Genomic DNA, 19,986 nt, shown 5'->3' with positions numbered 1-19,986 from the left:
ATCATTTGCCTGTTTATTTAGGAATTGTTCTTGAAAGACCGTCATATATATATATATATATGTGTGTGTGTGTGTGTGTGTGTGTGTGTGTGTGTTTGTAGATTTTCACGGGTACAGGTATGACGGTCTTGGTATATTTGGGTTTCTTCCCGTGTAGGATTTGGAAATTTCTGGCGACGTTTCGACGAGGTCCCACTCGTCATCTTCAGGCTGGTGTTTCTGTCCTTGTTCTCAGGCGAACACTGCGAGACCTGAGCTGCCTGCCTTCTATAAATACTGGTGGCTGGGTGTGGTTTGATGGCTCAGCAATTGTCTGCTGTGTAGAAACTTCCTGGTGAGTCAGTGGGGTAACAATTGGGGTCGTTGATGTAGCTGAGGTATGCTGATTAGTTAATGGTTGTAGATTAGGCGTGATATACTGAGTAGTTGGAACTTGCAGGCTACTTGATTGCTTTACAATGTGTGTTCTGAGTCTGGTTTCTATGGCTGGGATACGTTTGAGGGCTGGTTTCCAGATGTCTGGTAAGCGAGAGGTATCATCCTGCTTGTTCATATTTTGGGGATGTTTTTCTATCTCGATGGCTTCCATGATTATTCTTTTGCTGTAGTGTTCTGTTTTGGAAATTAATTTGGTACTGTCAAAATCAATTTCATGTCCTGTAGTTTTGAAGTGTTGGAAAAGGGAGAAGGTTTTTTCTTTTTTCTTTAATGCATTCTTATGTTCTGCAACACGTGCATTTACTCTCCTGTTCGTACGAGAAACTCGAGGTCCAAAGAGCTACCATCCTATGTGACCTCAAATTTCTACGCAACTGCCGAGACAGAAACTTGATTCCCAAATGCTACCAACTAAAATTCCATTCTAAAACCCCATCCACTGATCGGATCCTGAAAAGAACTGAATTAGCCCTAATCAGAAACGAACTCCACAGAAAAAGATTCCTACTAGACCAAACCAACAAAGACCTACTCAGTCTTCACCTCAAACTCAGCAACAGAATCCACCCAATACTCTGGGACAAATCCAAACAACTAGCCCTCTGGAGAGCTGAAACAGAAACCTCCCTCAATACAGACTTACACACCAGGAAACTCCACAATTTGGAAAAACACCAGAAGCCCAAACCTTTTCCACAGCAACTCATGAAGAATACAGTACATAATATATCGGACAGGACCCTCACCACAGCAGAAACCAACGTCCTCTCCAAAGGATTCAACTTTGCAGTCGCCCCCAAACGCATCCCCACTGAAAACATCATATGCGGAGTTGAAGCCACCCTAACCAAAATCAACCAAGATGAAGCCAACAAAATCAGACTCGAAGTCACCAATGTCCTCTGCTCCAGCATTCCACCCAGAAGCAACTTACATAAAGATGAACAAAAAGCACTCACCAACTTGCGGAAAGACAATAACATAATCATCCTCCCAGCAGACAAAGGCAATGCCACTGTGGTGATGAACACATCTGACTATCAAGACAAGCTATCCAACCTACTCCAAGACCCCGCTTACAAACCTCTAAGCACAGATCCTACCACCTACCTGGAAAAAACCACCAAATCCAAAATAAAAGCTTCTCCCATCAGTGAAGAAATCCAGCAAAGAATCATCCCCAGAGAAAAATCATCCAGATGCCCCAAGCTCTATGGCCTCCCCAAGATACACAAAGAAGGAACACCACTCAGACCCATAGTCAGCTCCATAGGCTCACCCCTACCGAATCTTGCCAAATTTCTCGCCAAACAACTCCAGCCCTATGCAGAATCCATCATGTCTCATGTACAAAACTCATTCCACTTCATAGAAATCATAAAGGAACAAAACCTACAACCCAGTGACCTTCTCGTAAGCTTCGATGTCATATCTCTCTTCACCCAAGAGCCTATCAAAGAAGCCCTGACAGCCATCCAAAACAAATGCAACCCCCCCGAAGCACATCTTAGATCTGACCAACCACTGCCTGATGAATACATACTTCATCCACAATGGACAAAGATACAAACAGATAGAAGGAGCCCCCATGGGATCACCCCTGTCACCCGTCATCGCAAACTTATACATGGAATATTTTGAAACCAATGCCTTGGACAAATCTGAATACAAACCCAAACTCTGGCTTAGATATGTAGATGACACCTTTGTAATTTGGCCACATGGGAAAGAAAAACTGGACAGCTTTCTCACACATCTCAACAGCCTACACCCCAAAATACAATTCACCATGGAAATAGAAACCAACAACAAACTTCCCTTCCTGGATGTCCTAATCTACAAAAAACCCGATGGCTCCCTAGGACACACAGTCTACCAGAAGAAGACACACACCAACCACTACTTGAACGCAAAATCCCACCACCACCCCGCACAGATCAATTCCGTAGCCAAGACCCTCATTTCCAGAACCAAACGCCTAGCTGACAAAGACCACCTGGAACCTGAATTACACAGTCTCACAAATGTATTAATTTCCAATGGATTCCAAAGAGAGGCAATCAACAACTTAATCCAAAAAGAGACACCCCCCAAGAACCAAGACACAGAACAGGACAATGGCATCGCCCTCCTCCCTTACATCAAAGGCACCACAGATAAAATCAGTAAAATTCTCCGCAAACACAACATCAAGACAGCCTTTGGTACAGATAAAAAAATAGCCAACATCCTAAGAAACCCGAAAGACAATATCCAACTAGAAAACCAGGGAGTTTATCAAATACCGTGTAAAATCTGCCCAGCCACATATATTGGACAAACGAACAGGAGAGTAAATGCACGTGTTGCAGAACATAAGAATGCATTAAAGAAAAAAGAAAAAACCTCCTCCCTTTTCCAACACTTCAAAACTACAGGACATGAAATTGATTTTGACAGTACCAAATTAATTTCCAAAACAGAACACTACAGCAAAAGAATAATCATGGAAGCCATCGAGATAGAAAAACATCCCCAAAATATGACCAAGCGGGATGATACCTCTCGCTTACCAGACATCTGGAAACCAGCCCTCAAACGTATCCCAGCCATAGAAACCAGACTCAGTCTCTGTATAGGGTTGAAGATATTTGGCTAAAAATTTGGCAAGATTTTGTAGAGGGGAGCCTATGGAACTAACTATTGGCCTGAGAGGTATTCCTTCTTTGTGTATTTTTGGAAGGCCATAGAGTTTTGGACATATGGAAGATTTTTCTCTGGGGATGATTCTTCGCTGGATTTCTTCACTGATGGGAGAGGCCTTTATTTTGGATTTGGTGGTTTTTTCTAGGTAGGTGGTAGGATCTGTGTTTAGAAGTTTGTAGGCAGGATTTTGTAGTAGGATGGAAAGTTTTTCTTGGTAGTCTGCTGTGTTCATCACTACTGTGGCATTTCCTTTATCTGCTGGGAGGATGATTATATCGTTGTCTTTCTTCAAATTGATAAGTGCATCTCGTTCCTCTTTTTGTATGTTGCTTCTAGGTGGTTTACTAGAGCAGAGAATATTAGTGACTTTAAGTCTGATTTTGTTGGCTTCATCTGGGTTGATTTTATTTAGAGTACTTTCAATTCCACATATGATGTTTTCAGTTGGAATGCGTTTGGGGGTTATTGCAAAATTGAATCCTTTTGAAAGAATATTGGTTTCTGTAGTGGTGAGTATCCTGTCTGATATGTTATGTACTGTTTTTGTCATAAGTTGTTGTGGAGGGCTGGGTTTCTGCTGTATTTCTAGTTTGTGGAGTTTTTTATTATGTGTGTCTGTCTTGTATTGGGTTTCTGTTTCAGCTCTCCAGATTGATATTTGTTTGAATTTATCCCAGAGTATAGGATGTATATGGTTGCTGAGTTTAAGGTGAAGAGAGAGTAGACTTTTGTTGATTTCATCAAGTATGAATCTTTTTTTGTGGAGTTCATTTCTAATTAGGGCTAATTCAGTTCTTTTTAGGATCCTCTCAATGGCTGGGGTTTTTGGGTGGAATTTTAGTTGGAAGTATTTGGGAATTATTCTTTTGTCTCTGCAGTTGCGTAGGAATGTGAGATCACATAAGATGGAGGCTTTTCTGACTTCAAGTTTTTCATAAGTCCTAGTCAGTAGGAAAGTGTCCTCCCCGTAGACGTAAGATATTTGTTTTCGTAGATTTTCACGGGTATATGTATGTAGATTGTTCTGAGTTCGGGTTTTGCCCTGTGTAATATTTTGCATGTCTTGAATGTGATTTCACCGAAACGTCGCATAGACATGCAAAATATTACACAGGGCAAAACCCAAACTCAGAACGGATGGATGGATAGAAAGAAAGAAAGAAAGCCCCCACCTGGGTTTCGTGAGGGCCAGCCCATTGCCGGCCCAGCACACCATGAAAACACGCTCAGTCGGAGGAGGGGGGGAAACAGCTCCAGGAAAGACAGGGAAGGCCCCCCCATCCACACACAAACCCCTCCAGGGAAACAGCAGGCTGTGAAGTAAAGAAAGAAACCCGTGTTTGCCAGTCCCTCCGCTGCTCTCTCGTCCTCAGGCAAAGCCGCGGGGCATGTCCAGGGGGCAAGCCCAGCACAGCAGACAGGCAGCTTCTGGTATCATTGCAAAGGAGAGGCAGTCAGCCTCTCTCTCTCTCTCTCTCTCTCTCACACACACACACACACACACACTCCCCCCTCTTTCCCTTCCTCTCTTCTTCTCTTTCTCTTTCCGATGGACAGGCGGGACGAAGAGGACTCAGAGCGGTTTCTCCTGGACAGGGCTGCTCAGGATTAGAGGGAGGAAAAGCAGCGGCTGGATTAGGACTCCGGATCGTTACTTCAATTGGGCGCCACTTCTTTGTCCGGGGAGAAAAAGGGGAGCATGTGGCTGTCCACAAGGGCTCCGGAGGTGGAGAAGGAAGGGGGCATCTTGTCAAGGGAGCCTTGTCTGAAGCTGAAGCGCCGGGATTCTCCTTTGCCGTCACCAAAAACTTCTCCCCCCTCCTCCACGCATAAGGATCCCTTGCCTTTTATTCTTTCAGCCACCCTTATTCCTCATGTTCCAGGATCCCCTGCCATTTATTCTTTCAGCCACCTTCATTCCTCACGTTTACAGGAATCCCCCCGTCATTTCTTCCTCAACCCGCCCCCTTTCGCTGCCCCTCCCCACCCTCTGTTTGCCTCGCTTCTAAAATTTTGGATTTTCCTATTGGCTTGCACGCATTATTCGCTTTTCCATTGATTCCTATGGGATACATTGTTTCATCTTATGAACTTTTCACCTTACGAACCTCGTCCTGGAACCAATTAAGTTCGTAAGATGAGGTATTACTGTACTACTAATGTTTAAAGGCCTTAAAAGCTCTAGTCAAAGATAATCCAAAATGTTGTCATGATGAAATTATTTGGGCTTTAAGGTCAGGTTGGCCGGCTATTACGCTCCATTATTAGAAACTTGTCTTTCTAGCAAATAAAGAGTGTTGCCTCCTGGGCTTTATGTAAAGGCAAATAATGTGTGCAATTGGGGAAACCACAGGGAGGGTAAAGGCTGTGTTTCCTCCCAGGAGATTCCTAGAGAGGACCCATGGAGGCTTCTCCCCGACTTTTCCGGCTCTGTTTCCTCCCAGGAGATTCCTAGAAGAGGTTTCTCCCTGCTTTTTCCGGTTATAGTTTTGGAGGCTCAGGTTTGTAAGTGATAAATAGTTCTTGAGAAGAGGCAAAAAAATCTTGAACACCCGGTTCTTATCTAGAAGTTTGTAAGCAGAGGTGTTCTTAGGTAGAGGTACCGCTGTATTTAAATATAAGTAATCCATGAGTCATTCCGTGTCAAGTGGAGCAATTTTAAAGATCATCCCCACCTTACTATATCAGATTTTGATGAAATTTGGCACATGGTTTCTTTATGATATAAAACTATGCTGTGCAAACTTTTAGTTCAAAACACTAAAAATTGGGAGTTCTAGGAGACCTCAAGTAAAGGGTTGCAAAATGGTGAGTCAGCAAAAATGACATTTTGGGCCAACTTCCAGAAGTTGTAAATGCGGCTCTTTCAGTAGTATGTTGGAGATATTTGGAGAATCTGCACATCTTGTAAGGCTTTATAAACTGCCCAAACCCATGTACCTAGTCCACTTACTTTTTACATGATTCAGGCTGAAACTTTGCAAAAAACCCCCCCAGTTTATAAAGTCTTACAAGGTGTGCAGGTTCTCCAAATATCTCCAACATACCACTGAAACTGACAAGTTTACAGCTTCTGGAAGTTGGCCCCAAATGTCATTTTGCAACACTTTACTTGAGGTTTCCTAGAACTCCCAATTTTTGGGGGATTAATTCTTTTGAAGATTAAAGCATAGTTTTATATCATAAAGAAACTATGTGCCAAATTTCATAAAAATCTGAAATGGCAAGGTAAGACCACTGGCAATGTAATTTTTTTTTCAGTGTGGGCGGAAAAGTATAATATCTGAGCGGCACATTTTCATGCCCGGGCATGGATAGGTTAGAAGGGCTGCTGCAAATGTTGTAAGTGTGAAAAAGGGGCATAAGTCACTTTTTCAGGGCCGTTGTAACTTTGAACAGTCAGTAAATGAATCGTTGTAGGTCAAGGCCAACTGCCTTCCCCCCTAGATGTTTTCTGTGGAGCTTCAAAATGGACTTCTGATCTGCTTCTAAAAGAGTGCACTGGTCAGACAGATAATCCTCGACATCTGTTCTGACCCCAATGGAGGCCAACGTTTCTATCTCCTGAGTAAAACAGTTATTAAGTGAGTTCTGCCTCACTTTACCACCTTTCTTGCCACAGTCATTGTGAATCCCTGCAGTTGCTTGTCAGAAGATCCCAAAAGATGTTCACATAACCCTGGGACATTGCCACCATCATAACTACAGACTAGTTGTCAAGTGTCCAAAGTTTGCGGAGAGGGGCAGCATACAAATCCAATAAATTATTATTATCATTATTATTAAATTATTATTATTATTATTGATCCAATAACCCCCTTATTTTTCTAACAAAGTCCTTCCTAGAAAGAAGAGTAGAAAGAATAAAATGGAAAATGGGATTAAAAGGGGATACCAAAAAAAAAAAAAGGGTTCAGATCAAAGTTCTGCTCAGAGTAAAGAAATTGGAGTTTGAGAAGGGTTGTTTTGTTTGCTCTTTTTTAACTTTAATTATTTTTTCTATTTAGATACGGTATATGAATTTAGGAATTGCTGATATGTTTTAATAAAATTAGAAGTGTTGATTATAATAGGATATGTAGTAGGCCAAACCTGGGCAAAGTGTGGCCCAGGGGGCAGATCCAGCCCGCCCACTGTTTGTGACCAGCCCGCGGAGGTTGGAAGGAAGGAAGGAAGGAAAAATGGAGGAAGGAGAAATGGAGGGAGGAAGGAAGAAAAGAAAGGAGAAATGGAGGGAGGGAGGAAGGAGAAATTCTCTTTCCATACCCTTTTGCAAAAGTGCAATAAATGCTCATTTTTAATTGTTCATTGGTTTCATTGGCCTTTCCCCTCAGGGGGGAAAAGGGAGGAGAAGGAAGAAAAGAAATCCAAAGCTACTTTCAGGGAAAGCCTCCACTATGTTTTCTCAACTGACAATGTAGGTCAGTTGAAGAGAGGCAGCTGAAAGGAATATTTTGAAAGAGAAGTAAACAACTGCCCAAAAGCAGAAATAAAAGGGAGAGAAAATCAGAGAGACAGAAGCTTCTCTCCATCTGGAGAAGGAAGGAAGGAAGGAGAAATGGAGGGAACAAGGAAGGAAGGGGTGGGCAATTAATTTATAATTATAATATATAATTATATATAATATATATAATATAATATATAATTATAATTTATAATTATAGTATAATTAACTCAGTTCTACCCAATAATATACAGTATTGGGTAGAACTAAGTTAATTATATTAATCCGTCCCTCTAAAACCATCCCAATTTCTCATGCGGCCCAATGGCAAAATTAATTGCCCACTCCTATAGTAGGTGATACTGATTTGGATTAATACATAAGTGCAATTAAATTTAGAATTATTGGGGAGATTAATGATGTTAATGATTTTTAATTGATTGAAAATAGAGAATATTTAGAATTTTTCCCTTTTTTCCTTTTCTCAAATTGACTGAAATTTAAGATTAATAATTAAGTAAGAAATATAGATAAATATTAATTGGCTAAATGTTAGATGGGCTGAAATAATTTGTAAATTTGGAATTAGGTAAATGTACGATTTAGAGGGGGGAAAGAAGTCTGAAATTTGTATATGCTTATGTTTTGTTTTCAATTTTCTTTTGTTAACATCTGAGTGGCTATACAAGGTTTTCTTGGTTTATAGAAAAATGTATAAAGAAAGGAAGGAAGCATTTTAGCATAATGGTTAATGTTGTGGTTGGCTCTGGGCCAGCTCCTGCTCCGAGGACTGTGGGGGTTGGTGTGGGAAAATCCTCACATTATCAGAGCCCGGTTTTACTGCTAACAGCTTCAGACAGTGAAGCTTCTGTGTCAGGGGAAGATTCTGGGAGTGAAGCAGGATAGGATGAGGAAGTAATTACAGGCAGCCCATTAGCTAGTTGTCCCATTAGTGAATCATCATCATTGTTAGATTCAGAAGAAGAGGGATTCATAGATGCTCGCAGATGCAGGTTTATGACAAGGAAGGAACAACTGCGCAAGTATTATAGAAAATAAGGGAGAACACCTGTGGCTGGGGCAATTAGGCTAATGGGGCTGCTGATAAATTGCCAACGTTACTGCCTTTCGGGGTGGGAGATTATCCGTTTGGTGAGAGAGAGAACAGCTGTTTGAACTGTTTCAGGATTTTACAAGAACTTTTTTGAACTGTTTCAGGATTTTACCAGGACTCTTGGACTAATTCACAGTTAAATTCAGCTTGAGGACTCTTGAAGGGGGGGTGGCTGTGATGTCTTCACAGCTACCTTTATCTGTTTTGTTTTGGCTTATCACAGCATTCAAAGTTTGTGGTTTGTGGGAGAGCACTTTGGCTGATAAAAGTGGGTTTGAACAGTACTTTTTCTTTGTGATAAACTGCCTTTGTTTACTTTACAAGAGGGTGTGTGTTTGAATTTACACTTCAGACTTAATTGGGGTTTGTAACGTGATGCCTGGCATAACAGTTAATAAGTTAGAAATATAATTGGTGTACTTTTTGAAGGAACATTAAGGAGGGAATTTAATTAAAAGAAACTGTATGACAAAATTAGAAACTTTTTCCAATTTTTTTGATGATTGACATTAGTTACTAACAAAATACGGTACTGCATTTTATTCATGGAAAATTAGATGGTACACTGTATTGTTTAAATGTAGGTTGAGAGAATTTTTTTTAAAAAATTACATCCTCCCAAAAGTCCTTCCTTTCTCTATCCCTCCATTCATTTCATTCTTTAATAATAATAATAATAATAATAATAATAATAATAATAATAATAATTATTATTATTAAAGAATGAAAAGGGAGGAAGGATGGAGAAACGGAGGGAACAAGGAAGGAAAGAAGAAAGGAAGGAGAAATGGAGGGAGGAAGGAAGGAAATTTTATTTATTAGATTTGTATGCTGCCCCTCTTTGAAAATTTCCTTCCTTCCTCCCTCCATTTCTCCTTCCTTCCTTGTTCCCTCCGTTTCTCCATCCTTCCTCCCTCCCTCTTTCACTTCCTTTCTCCCTTCCTCTTTCTTTCTTTGTTACTTTGTCTGTCTGTCCCTCTCTGTTTTCCAGAGTTTTATTGCAACACATATAGTTTCAGACACAGATCGCTGTTTTTCCATCACCCAGCCCAAAAACACCCACCAAAACCAGCATGCACTATAAAACAGCCTGGAAAAACGCTTGTGTGAACACGGAGGATTCATTGTACCATGCTTCTGCAGCTTGCAAATCAAGAAGGCTAGCAGTGGTGGGGGCAGAGTTTGTCTGGGTTCTCTGCGCCATGCACGGGGGAGTTTTCTAACATGGTGCAGTTTGGGGACAGCAGAATACTTACTTGGGAGAGCCAGCAGCAGAGGCAGAGCACACCCTGCTCTTGGGAGGGGGGGGGGACAGGCAACATGGCATGGCAGTGGTACATCCCCCATCTGAGGAGTTTTCTTCCCCAAGAAGAGGCGGGGAGAGGAAGCGCCCAAGGCAGAGAGGGGAGACACACGCAGCCACTGCCGCCGCCGGTCTCCCTCTGTCTCCCAGGCTCAGTCCTCTGCCCCTCTTCTTCCCAGGGCCATGTGATGGTGGCAGGAGTGGTTGTGGTCCCCAGAGTGGAGAGCCAGAGAAGCCAGGTGGGGCTCTGATCTCACAGGGGTTTCTCCCCACCCGACAGCTTGGGAGGAGTGGATTGGGCACTGCTCGGTTGCAGCTGTCGGGCGGAGAGAAAGGGATCCTGGCTCCACTGCGTGGCATTTGAAAATGCTGCATGGCGGTTCGTTTTTGGGTGCGTGGCTGCGTACCTTAGAGGGAACAATGGCCACTGGTCCACTTGACATGGAACTCCCACCATATATCATTTGACTGGAAAAATTTCATAAAATTTCATAAGCATTGTTTGCATCTAATAAAGTTTACTAACTATATTTACTGTTTTCAAAATAGTAGAAATTGTTACTTATTGTGGAAAGTATGATTTATAAATTATAAATTTGCTTAACTTTCTATAGAAAATAAATTATTTCTCTTTAAATATAGCGTCGCTAGTCACTGATACATATCTTACATTCTAGATTACCAGAATTATTCCTGTGGAGATCATCATGATCATGCAAACTCCGGGAGCAGAATTATTTCAATTGATGAAGACATGCAAACTGATTATTCTATACCTTTTTCTATTTCTACCCATCGTCGTTATTTAAAAATTAATTCCCTCAGTGAAGTCTTTGAATCAGATGATGTTATTCCAGTTATCAGTAGTGATCTTTCATGTTCAAAAAATAATAATGAAAATTCTGAAGAAATATCTATTAGTCAGGAGAACAAGCACAGTGTAAACATTGATAAATGTGAATCAGATATGCAAATTGAATCTGATAAAAATGAATCATATATACAAATTGAAATGGCCACAGCTTGTTCAGAACAAAGTAATTTTAATAATGCAGGTGGCTTTAAAATTAAGGAAAGGAAGGATCAGAAGAGAAAATTGGTAACCCCCCAAAATGTTCCCAAGGCAAGATCCAACAAAAACAAAAACTGCAACAAACATGCAGGATCTAAACAAAAAGCAAGTACATCCATTCATTCCAATGATGCTTATGATTTTATTAGTGAAGAGTCTGTTCATATAACACCTTTCCGGCAAAACAAACAAAATGAACATGTTGATGATAAAACGTACACGAAAGGAGAAATCTCTAGTAGTGAATCATCTGTTTCAGAAGAAGATCCTGATGATAGTCTCTATGTGCCTTACTCAAAAAAGTCAAAATCCATTGAAGCTTTAAATACTGGAACAGATGTAATTCCACTGCGCACAAAATCACGATCAAAGAAAATTGTGTCTCAGCAACATGATATAAATCCTGAGGGGGAAAACAGGAATACCAAGACACTTGAATCTCATTTGAGTAAGAAAATTCTTGTTTTCCTTGTATATTATAGAAATGTATTACTTTAGAACATGGTTCTCAATCTCTAGGACTGGAATAAAAATAGTACATAATTACAAATTCTAAAAATTGAATGTGGTTTTTGCTGATACTTTGCAAAATATTTTTAAAAATAAATATGCATATTTTTCAAAATAAAAACACAAGCTTTAAAAATTGACCACACTTTGAAGGTAGCACTGAACTTTTGTTTTAAATGAACAAGCTGTAGTGGTCATAATTTAAGAAGAACTAATATTGTTTAGATTTAGTAATATATTCAAATTTTAAAGCTGAGTAAGTTACTTTCAGATTAGCATTGCCTGAAACTGGGAGGGGGGGGGAATAATAATGATAACTATTGTGTGTGTGTGTGTGTGTGTGTGAAACCAGTGACAGTACTTTCTTTCAACAGATGAATCATCTGAGACACTTCAAAAACATCATCTCAGTGATATTACCAATGTTGCATCAACTTCTTATCAAACAATTTCTTACCCAGCCTCCAGTTCTGCAGGAAATGTTGCTACTCATCAAAGACGTAGAAATACTAGTCATGTGAGTTACAAGGAGCCAAGTCTCAGGGGGTTAGTATCTTTGTTTCTGGATTCTCTTAAAAATAAATTATAGTCTTGTCATTTTTCCTATTGTAAGAACTACATTAATTTCACATTTTTGTTGTTATTTGAATTATTTCAATTCATGAATATTACAAAAAACAAATTAATTTATTTTGATAGGAAACTCAGAAGAGGAGACCCATTTACAGATACCAGCCTTTTGAACTCTCCTGTTTTTAAAGAGAGAAAGTACACCAAATCCAAATCACTTTCCAGATACAATGAAGCATTTGTTGGCTATTAAGTTACTTTTCATGGTTTACACATTGATTCTCATTTATATTATGCTGAAAGTATATTAACTAAAATTCTGGAAATGAAACTTTTGCATGTTTCTAATTTAGATTTATAAATGTTTTTATAATTTATATCATACACATACTGCCTTTCAGAATTTATCTATTTAAAAAGATGTGAACAATCTATTATTTTAATAGGAGCTACTTCCTGAACATAATAAAAGTAATAGGCTTGAAATGCAGATTATCATTTATTAACAAAAGCAGTTCATTTTAACAGTCTCTAATTAGAAATAAAGTTAAATTGTGTTGTGCTTTCTGAATTATCACTTATATGTCATTTATAATGAAATTTTGAATAATTTTGATTAAAGGTAAATTGATTTAATTATCAATATTAGCATGCTTTCAGTCTAGATATTCTTGCAACTATTCTAACAATTTTTTAAAAAAGAAGGTGAATATGTTAACTTGTAAATTTATTAGAAATAAACATCAGTGAACTCTTTATGAGTGCTAAATAAATGTGAGTTGACTTATATTTCATAGCTATCCAACTTCCACATTTTATGAGGTAATGTATCTCAAGCTATATGCTAGTAATTTTATTAAGTTATTTCAAAATAATTATTAGTCTTCTGATAGCACTTACAACAAAGAGAAAGATAAGTAGAAACCTCTATGTATTTACTTTTAGTACAACAATTTTAACTAATAGTTCTATCCAAAATTGCTTTTTTTCTTGCCTTTTGTGTCTTTACATTGTAAGCCCATGGTATCAATAGTTTAACTACTTTTTCTAGGTACATATCTTTTAAGGAGAATGTAAAAGTCATAAATAACATGTTTTTATTTAACTTGAAACCTTGTATTAAATTTGTACGAAAATTAGAAATTCCATTGAATTTGCTACTGCGTAGTGAGTTCCAGTTCTTATTATCTGTACATGTTTTAGCATACTTATATTCCATTTCATAAAATGAGAGGTACTCTACAAACAATGAGAATGTCTGTTATTTTTATATGCAAATTACAAAATAGCACATAAAATTATACATATAATTCAAAACCATTTTATACCAATACAATAAATAATTTTACAAAGGTAAAATTTCAGTTAAAGTATTTAACACATACTATGTATCTTTATTGTACAATATCTATGAAAATAATCTTTAAATTAGAAACCAAAATGTTCTCAATATAGAAGAGACTCTAATTTCAAGACAATAAGAATATTTGAAAATAACACTTTCATAGGATATTAAGCTTTAGAGCTCTCTGTTGGCCCAGTTTACAAAATATGTGAACATTTCTATTTAAATATTCTAAAAGAAAGTTGCATCATTGTACCTTAAATGCAAAGCTCATTCTGGTTTATATAAAGTGCCAAGGCATTTCTATGTTACTATTTTGTTTATGTCATTTCTGCCTTTTTATGTCATTTCTCAGTTTCTAGTACTTTCTAGTTTACTAGTGAAATATTTCAGCATGAACAGTGTGTGTTTGTGTGTACATGTGCATGCACACACACACACTTACAGAAAAATACTAAGGGTATCTTACTTTCCCTTCCAGTGTTGAGATACATTGTAAAATTAAGTGGTCAATGAGTATGGCTTCCCTAATAATTAACGATAGCAAATGAAGTTTATCTCTTATGTATAATGTAAAAAAATAGCTCAAATATAAATGGAATTAATAAAATTCAAGTTTCTAATTAAAAAAAAACTGGTATTAATCCAAATAGAAGTTAACAGTGGGATAAATATCTACTCAAAGCTGTTTTTTATAAAATTATTTTATCTATGGCAAGATGCAAACCAAGTTGCTTTTTGGCATTGGGCTGGATGCTGTCAAATTCTGAGTTAACCACTAACATCTATCAATGTTGTTAGTTGTACCTTCAGATTTCAGTATGCTTCCCATGACTTTACAATGCAAATAGCTATGGAAAAACTGCATACCACCCTCTATTATAGTTGTGAGACATATTCTCATCTGCACTAAAATTAGATATGGTTTTCTCATCAATCAGGTATTACTGATTACATTGTGCAATTAAGTACACATTCTTCAGGGGTGTATGATTTAGTTATATATGCATTTACCAACATATACTATATTCAGAGTTAAGCTCTATATCAGAATTCAAATTATTGTCCATTCCACCCACTTATTACAGCACCTATTGTAGTTTTGCAAAATGGCTTTCATGCATAAAGATCCATACAAATCTATAAAGACAAAGGCTATTGCTAGATTGGGTTCAATAGTTAAAATAGTAGTTTTAAAAATCTACTAAAAGATTAAGCAACAGTTAGGAGCTTAACACAAAGTCTGATGTTCTTTTCAGAATTTGACCTAAGTGAAAATGAAAATATTAGGAACCAAGATCAAATCTGGGCCAATCATCAGGATCAAAAATTTAGTCTTCCAAGCTTTCAAACTTATGCTAGAGCCTATCCTCAGCCCTGAGAATGGGTTCAGCAAGAGTCTAAAAGTCAGAAGACTAAACATCTGGTCCCGGTAACTGTAAATATCTGGTCCCAGTGACTGTCTCAGATTACATCGTGGCACATGTATATTTGCTTTCATTCTAAGAACCAAATTCACAGAAATTAAAGTTCCACCTAATAAGGGAATTCCTTTCTTATAGCTTAAGCATCTTCTCTTAGTGAATGTTTTGTTTTCGTGTCTGTATGTCTATATATGTATATATACATATATATGTGTGTGAAAATAAAATGGTCATTGTATACGTAATAGTATTATACATTATTTAAACATTCACTGCTTGGAAATTTACCCTTCTCCAAACAGTTTGTGCAATACATCTAATAAAAATTGAATACACTGCAAAAAGCCATGCAAGTGTACATTTAAAAATATTTTAATAAAATAAACTCTTCTATATTACATGTTGAAAAGTGCTAGTTAAGAAAGTTTTATTTTATAAACAAGTTTCAAATCTAGTGAAAGAACTGCATATTTTGCTATTAGATTAGGCATCTTAATTGTATAAGAAAATTACTTGTCAATTAATCCAGTTTCTTTAATTTTTGTGTAGAAGAATTTCTCCAGTATATTGGCACATTTGTAATATTCACTTTCAGGTGGGTTGTACTCTCTGCAGTTAGTAAACACTCGCTGCATATCTGCCATGAATAATTTCTTAGATGCATAGTATCTGTTTTTCAGTCGTTCACTCATAGTTTTCAGATCTGTATAAAAACAAACATCTTATTACTAGAATATCCATTGGTTCTGTATTTCCCCCTTTAGTGAAAAGAGCCGTTGACTTACCTGAACGGACTTCTCAATGCACTGTGTGGAGAGTCCAACATGGGTCTTACTTCAGTCTTATTAATAGGGTCTGAGTTTAAATTTAAATATTTAATTAGATAATGCCCCTTTGCTGCCCAAAGGATTCAGTTTTAAATGAAGGCATAGACAAATTCAGCAAGTAAATTTTATTAACAATAACCCCAGAACCAGAACAATAACTGCGACCCTGGGCCAAGACAAGGCTGGGTGGATTTGGACTCCATGCAGCGCATCGAGAAGCCCATTCAGGCAAGTCAATGGCTCTTCTTCAATGTGCTGCTAAGGAGAGTCCAACATGGGATATACCCAAGCTAGGAAGTCAGGGAGGGAGAAGGCAGGACCAGGGGAGCAGGAGCGCAAACGAGCTGAAGAACACCCCTGCCGAAGGCTGCCTCTGTGGAGGCAAACAAGTCCAAACAGTAGTGTTTGATAAAGATAGTAAGCGATGCCCACGTGGCTGCGCAGCAAATGTCCTTCACAGAGGCTTGTGTAATCCATGCGGCCAAGGTGGCAGCACTCCGAGTTGAGTGGGCTGTGATGCCTTCCAGAACTTGCCACGACTGGGACAGGTAAACCTTTGCAATACATGATTGAATCCATCGTCCAATGATCTGCGATGAGACCTTTTGTCTTTAAGTAGATGGGAGGAAGGAGACAAGGTCTTGGACTTCCTAAATGATTGGGTTCTACGAATATAGAGTTTACGGCTTGACAGATGTCCAGTTTGTGCCAATGGTGTTCAAGGGGATGAGATGCCTAAGCACAGAAATCAGGAAGCATGATCTGCAACTGATGGAAAAGGGTGTTGGCATTCGGTAAGAAGGCTGGGGCAAGTCGTAATACCACTCTCAGTGTGGAACAAACAGATCGTGATGGAAAGAAAAAGCTGACAACTCTGATACCCTTCTGGCTGAGGTGATTACGATGAGAAAGGAAGTCGATGTTAGAAATCTAAGCGAAACCTACCTTAGTGGTTCAAATGGAGAGTCAGCGCTTATAGCTCGAGTGGTAGATCCCAAGTAAGATAGCAATACAACACCTATGGTCTCAGGTTCGTAATGCCACGCAGAAAATCTTGAATGCAAGGGTGGTGAATACAGGGACCTCAAGTTGTTCAGGTGAATGACCATAGATAAGGCGGCCACGTGGCGATGAAGGATGTTGGGAGCTAACTCTTTGTCAAAATCTGCCTGGAGAAAGGACAGGATCTGTTCTAGTGATTCTTGCAGCGGATCCAGATTCTTTGAAACATAAAAGGCATAGTAAGCTGCCCACGTAGTGCTGCAGATCCTGGTGCTTGAAGAACGGCGAGGAGACTGTATTGTGGCGATCACATTGCCCGGTAAGGCAAGAAATTTCAATCGGTACCCCTCAAGTGCCAGACGGTGAGGTGCCACCATTGAGGATCTAGATGGAAAACTGATCCCTGGCTGAAAGGGATCTTATTGTCTGGTATATGCCATGGGCTGGAAATGACAGATCTTGAAAGTCAGAGAACCACGGGCAACACAGCCTATGTGGTGTCACCAAGAGTAGTTCCGCTCGTTCGCTCAGGTGCTTGTTCACCACTTTTGGAATGAGCGGGATTGGAGGGAAGGCATAAAGCAGATCCCTCAGCCAAGGGGAGCGCAGGGCATTGATGCTCTCCGCTCCCGGGGTCTGGAATCGTGAGAAGAAATGGTGGAGCTGTGTGTTGTGTTGGGTGGCAAAGAGGTCCACCTTTGGGGTGCCAAAGCAGTAGCAAATATCATGGAAGATGCTGGGAACCAATAGCCATTCTGCCGGATCCAGTGTGGAATGGTTCAGCCAGTCTGCTTGGACATTCATCCTACGATGAGTTCTGCTCTCAAGGACTGGAGATGTTGTTCCGCCCAAAAAATAAGCGATCTGCTTCCCACATGAGACGATGTGATTTCATGCCACCTTGATGATTGATGTGGGCACGTGTAGCCATATTGTCAGTCAGAAGAACTGTTGTACCTACCTGAACGGTCTTCTCAGTGCACTGGAAGGAGAGTCCAACATGGGTAATACTCCAATCCTATTGGCAGAGACTGAGTTAAAAATTTACATATTAATTGAGCACCGCCCCCTCTGCTCTCCCCATGAGCCAGTTTTAAAAACGAAAGAACCATAGTAAGAGGATAACCAAGTTTTATTGTTAACAACCAATAACTGACTAACTGCCCACTTCGGCGTCCCTGCACCCATAACTATACCGGGTGGGTTTGGACTCTCCTTCCAGTGCACTGAGAAGACCGTTCAGGTAGGTACAACGGTTCTTCTCCATTGCATCTGGAAGGAGAGTCCAACATGGGATATACCAGAGATTTACGGCCCATGGGAGGGAGAAGGTCTTGTCAGGGACGTTGGAGATAAACAAACTCGTTGCAACACACGTCTCCCAAATGCCGCCTCTGCTGAAGCGAAGGAGTCCAACTTATAATGCCGTATGAAAGTCGACGGAGCCGACCATGTTGCAGCCCTACAGATGTCATCTATGGACGCCTGGGTGGCCCAGGCCGCTGAGGTCGCCGCACTCCTCGTCGAGTGAGCAGTCACTCCCGGTGGAACTGGTTGGTTACGAGCCCTGTATGCCTCTGCAATACAGTCCCTGATCCAACGAATAATGGAAACAGATGAAAGTCCAAGTCCCTTTTTATCCGATGAGAATGAAACAAACAACTTTTCCGTCTTCCGAAAACTCTCTGTGCGTCTAATGTAAATCTTGACCGCACGGCGTACATCGATCTTATGCCATCGCAATTCCGACGGGTGATTGCCGTGGGTGCAAAAATCAGGCAGGATCAGTTCCTGTTTCCTGTGGAACTCTGAGTTTACCTTTGGTATAAAGGAAGGGTCCAATCTCAGCACCACTCGGTCTGGGTAAAAGATACAGAGGTCAGGTCGTACTGACAAGGCAGCTAACTCTGACACTCTCCGTGCCGACGTAATAGCCACTAGAAAGGCTGTTTTAATTGACAGTAGTCGCAACGGTATGGATCTCAAAGGTTCAAACGGTGGTTTTGTCAAGGCTCTGAGGACCAACTGAAGGTCCCATGAGGGAAACCTCCGAATTGGTGGAGAATGTTGGTTTGAAGCTCCCCGTAGAAAATCCTTGACCCAAGGATGGTAAGCCAAGTATCGCACTCCCTCAACCTGTATCATGGTTGCGAGGGCTGCCACATGCCGTTTTAGTGTATTGGGAGCTAGGCCCCGATCAAGGCCAGCCTGCAGGAACTCCAGAACTGTAATCACTGAAGCCTGTCCAGTATTGATTTGCTGTTTGTCGCAGAAGCCGCAAAAGGCCGCCCATGTCGTCTGATAAATCCGAGAGGTAGATGGACGCCTTGCAGCCTGCATAGTGTCGATGACCTTCTCCGGTAGCTTCAATCCTCGTAACCTGACCCGTTCAAGTGCCAAACGGTCAGTTGAAGCCACTGGGGATCTGGATGTTGTAGGTCCCCCTGGCTGAGGGATATCGTCTGGTCCGGAATTCTCCATGGGGTTGACACCGACAGTGCCACCAGGTCGGAGAACCACGGAAGTCGAGGCCAGTGTGGAGCTACCAGCAACACCTCCGCTCTCTCCCTCAGGAGTTTCTCCACTACTCTTGGTATAAGATTCGTTGGCGGGAACGCATAGAGTAGTCCTGGCGGCCAGGATGTTAGGAGAGCGTTGACCTCCTCCGCGCCTGGTTCCAGAAACCTCGTGTAGAACCTCGGGAGCTGAGCGTTCAGGGGACTGGCGAAAAGATCCACCAACGGAAGTCCGAACCGACTCACCACCTGTTGGAATATGGCCGGATCCAGCCTCCATTCCGAGGGATCCAAGGTGGAAAGGCTCAGCCAGTCCGCCTGCGTATTGGTGATCCCCGCAATGTGCTCCGCTGACAGGGACCTCAGGTGTTGTTCGGCCCAGAGGAATAGTGCCTCCGTCTCTTCCATAAGACGTGGTGACCTTGTTCCTCCTTGATGATTTAAATGAGCCCTGGTCGCAACATTGTCCGTGAGCACTAACATGTGTTGTTGCTGAACTATTGGAGCAAATGTCTTTAGAGCTAGGAAAACAGCTCTCAATTCTAGAAAGTTTATGTTGACCGATGAGAGGTCCTCCGCTGTCCACAGACCCTGAGCCATGTGAACTCCAATGTGAGCGCCCCATCCGGTAAGACTGGCGTCGGTGGTCAGAATGACCTGATCTGTTATTTGGAAGGGAGATCCCTTGTTTATGGCGGCAGATGTCCACCATTTTAAGGACTCCCTGACCTTCTGG

The 19,986-nt window shown here is 40.5% G+C and overlaps 2 protein-coding genes across 9 annotated transcripts in view; one reads left to right on the top strand and one right to left on the bottom strand.

Annotated features, from left to right (window-relative positions):
- SGO1 (shugoshin 1) overlaps nt 1–13,382 on the top strand; it is a 49,216-nt gene extending 35,834 nt beyond the window's left edge. For all 3 annotated transcript variants that reach the window (XM_070727261.1, XM_070727260.1, XM_070727262.1), the window contains exons 6-8: nt 10,662–11,504; nt 11,941–12,112; nt 12,266–13,382. In XM_070727261.1, the coding sequence (XP_070583362.1) occupies nt 10,662–11,504; nt 11,941–12,112; nt 12,266–12,389 (1,139 nt within the window). In that variant the 3' untranslated portion in view covers nt 12,390–13,382. The remainder of the gene's footprint in view (nt 1–10,661; nt 11,505–11,940; nt 12,113–12,265) is intronic.
- Nucleotides 11,179–19,986, bottom strand: part of KAT2B (lysine acetyltransferase 2B) — a 221,346-nt gene continuing 212,538 nt past the window's right edge. For 2 of the 6 annotated variants that reach the window (XM_070727254.1, XM_070727256.1), the window contains exons 18-19: nt 15,419–15,608; nt 11,179–12,137 (exon numbers count right to left, since the gene is read on the bottom strand). In XM_070727254.1, the coding sequence (XP_070583355.1) occupies nt 12,089–12,137; nt 15,419–15,608 (239 nt within the window). In that variant the 3' untranslated portion in view covers nt 11,179–12,088. Of the gene's footprint in view, nt 12,138–13,385; nt 15,609–19,986 lie in introns of those variants that run through there. The other 4 variants (XM_070727257.1, XM_070727258.1, XR_011556813.1 and 1 more) reach the window with 3 other exon arrangements.

Source organism: Erythrolamprus reginae, chromosome Z (assembly GCF_031021105.1).
Source record: "Erythrolamprus reginae isolate rEryReg1 chromosome Z, rEryReg1.hap1, whole genome shotgun sequence".
NCBI classification, from domain to species: Eukaryota; Metazoa; Chordata; class Lepidosauria; order Squamata; family Dipsadidae; genus Erythrolamprus; species Erythrolamprus reginae.
The sequence above is the reverse complement of the archived record's forward strand: the minus strand, read 5'-3'. Positions and strand labels throughout refer to the sequence as shown.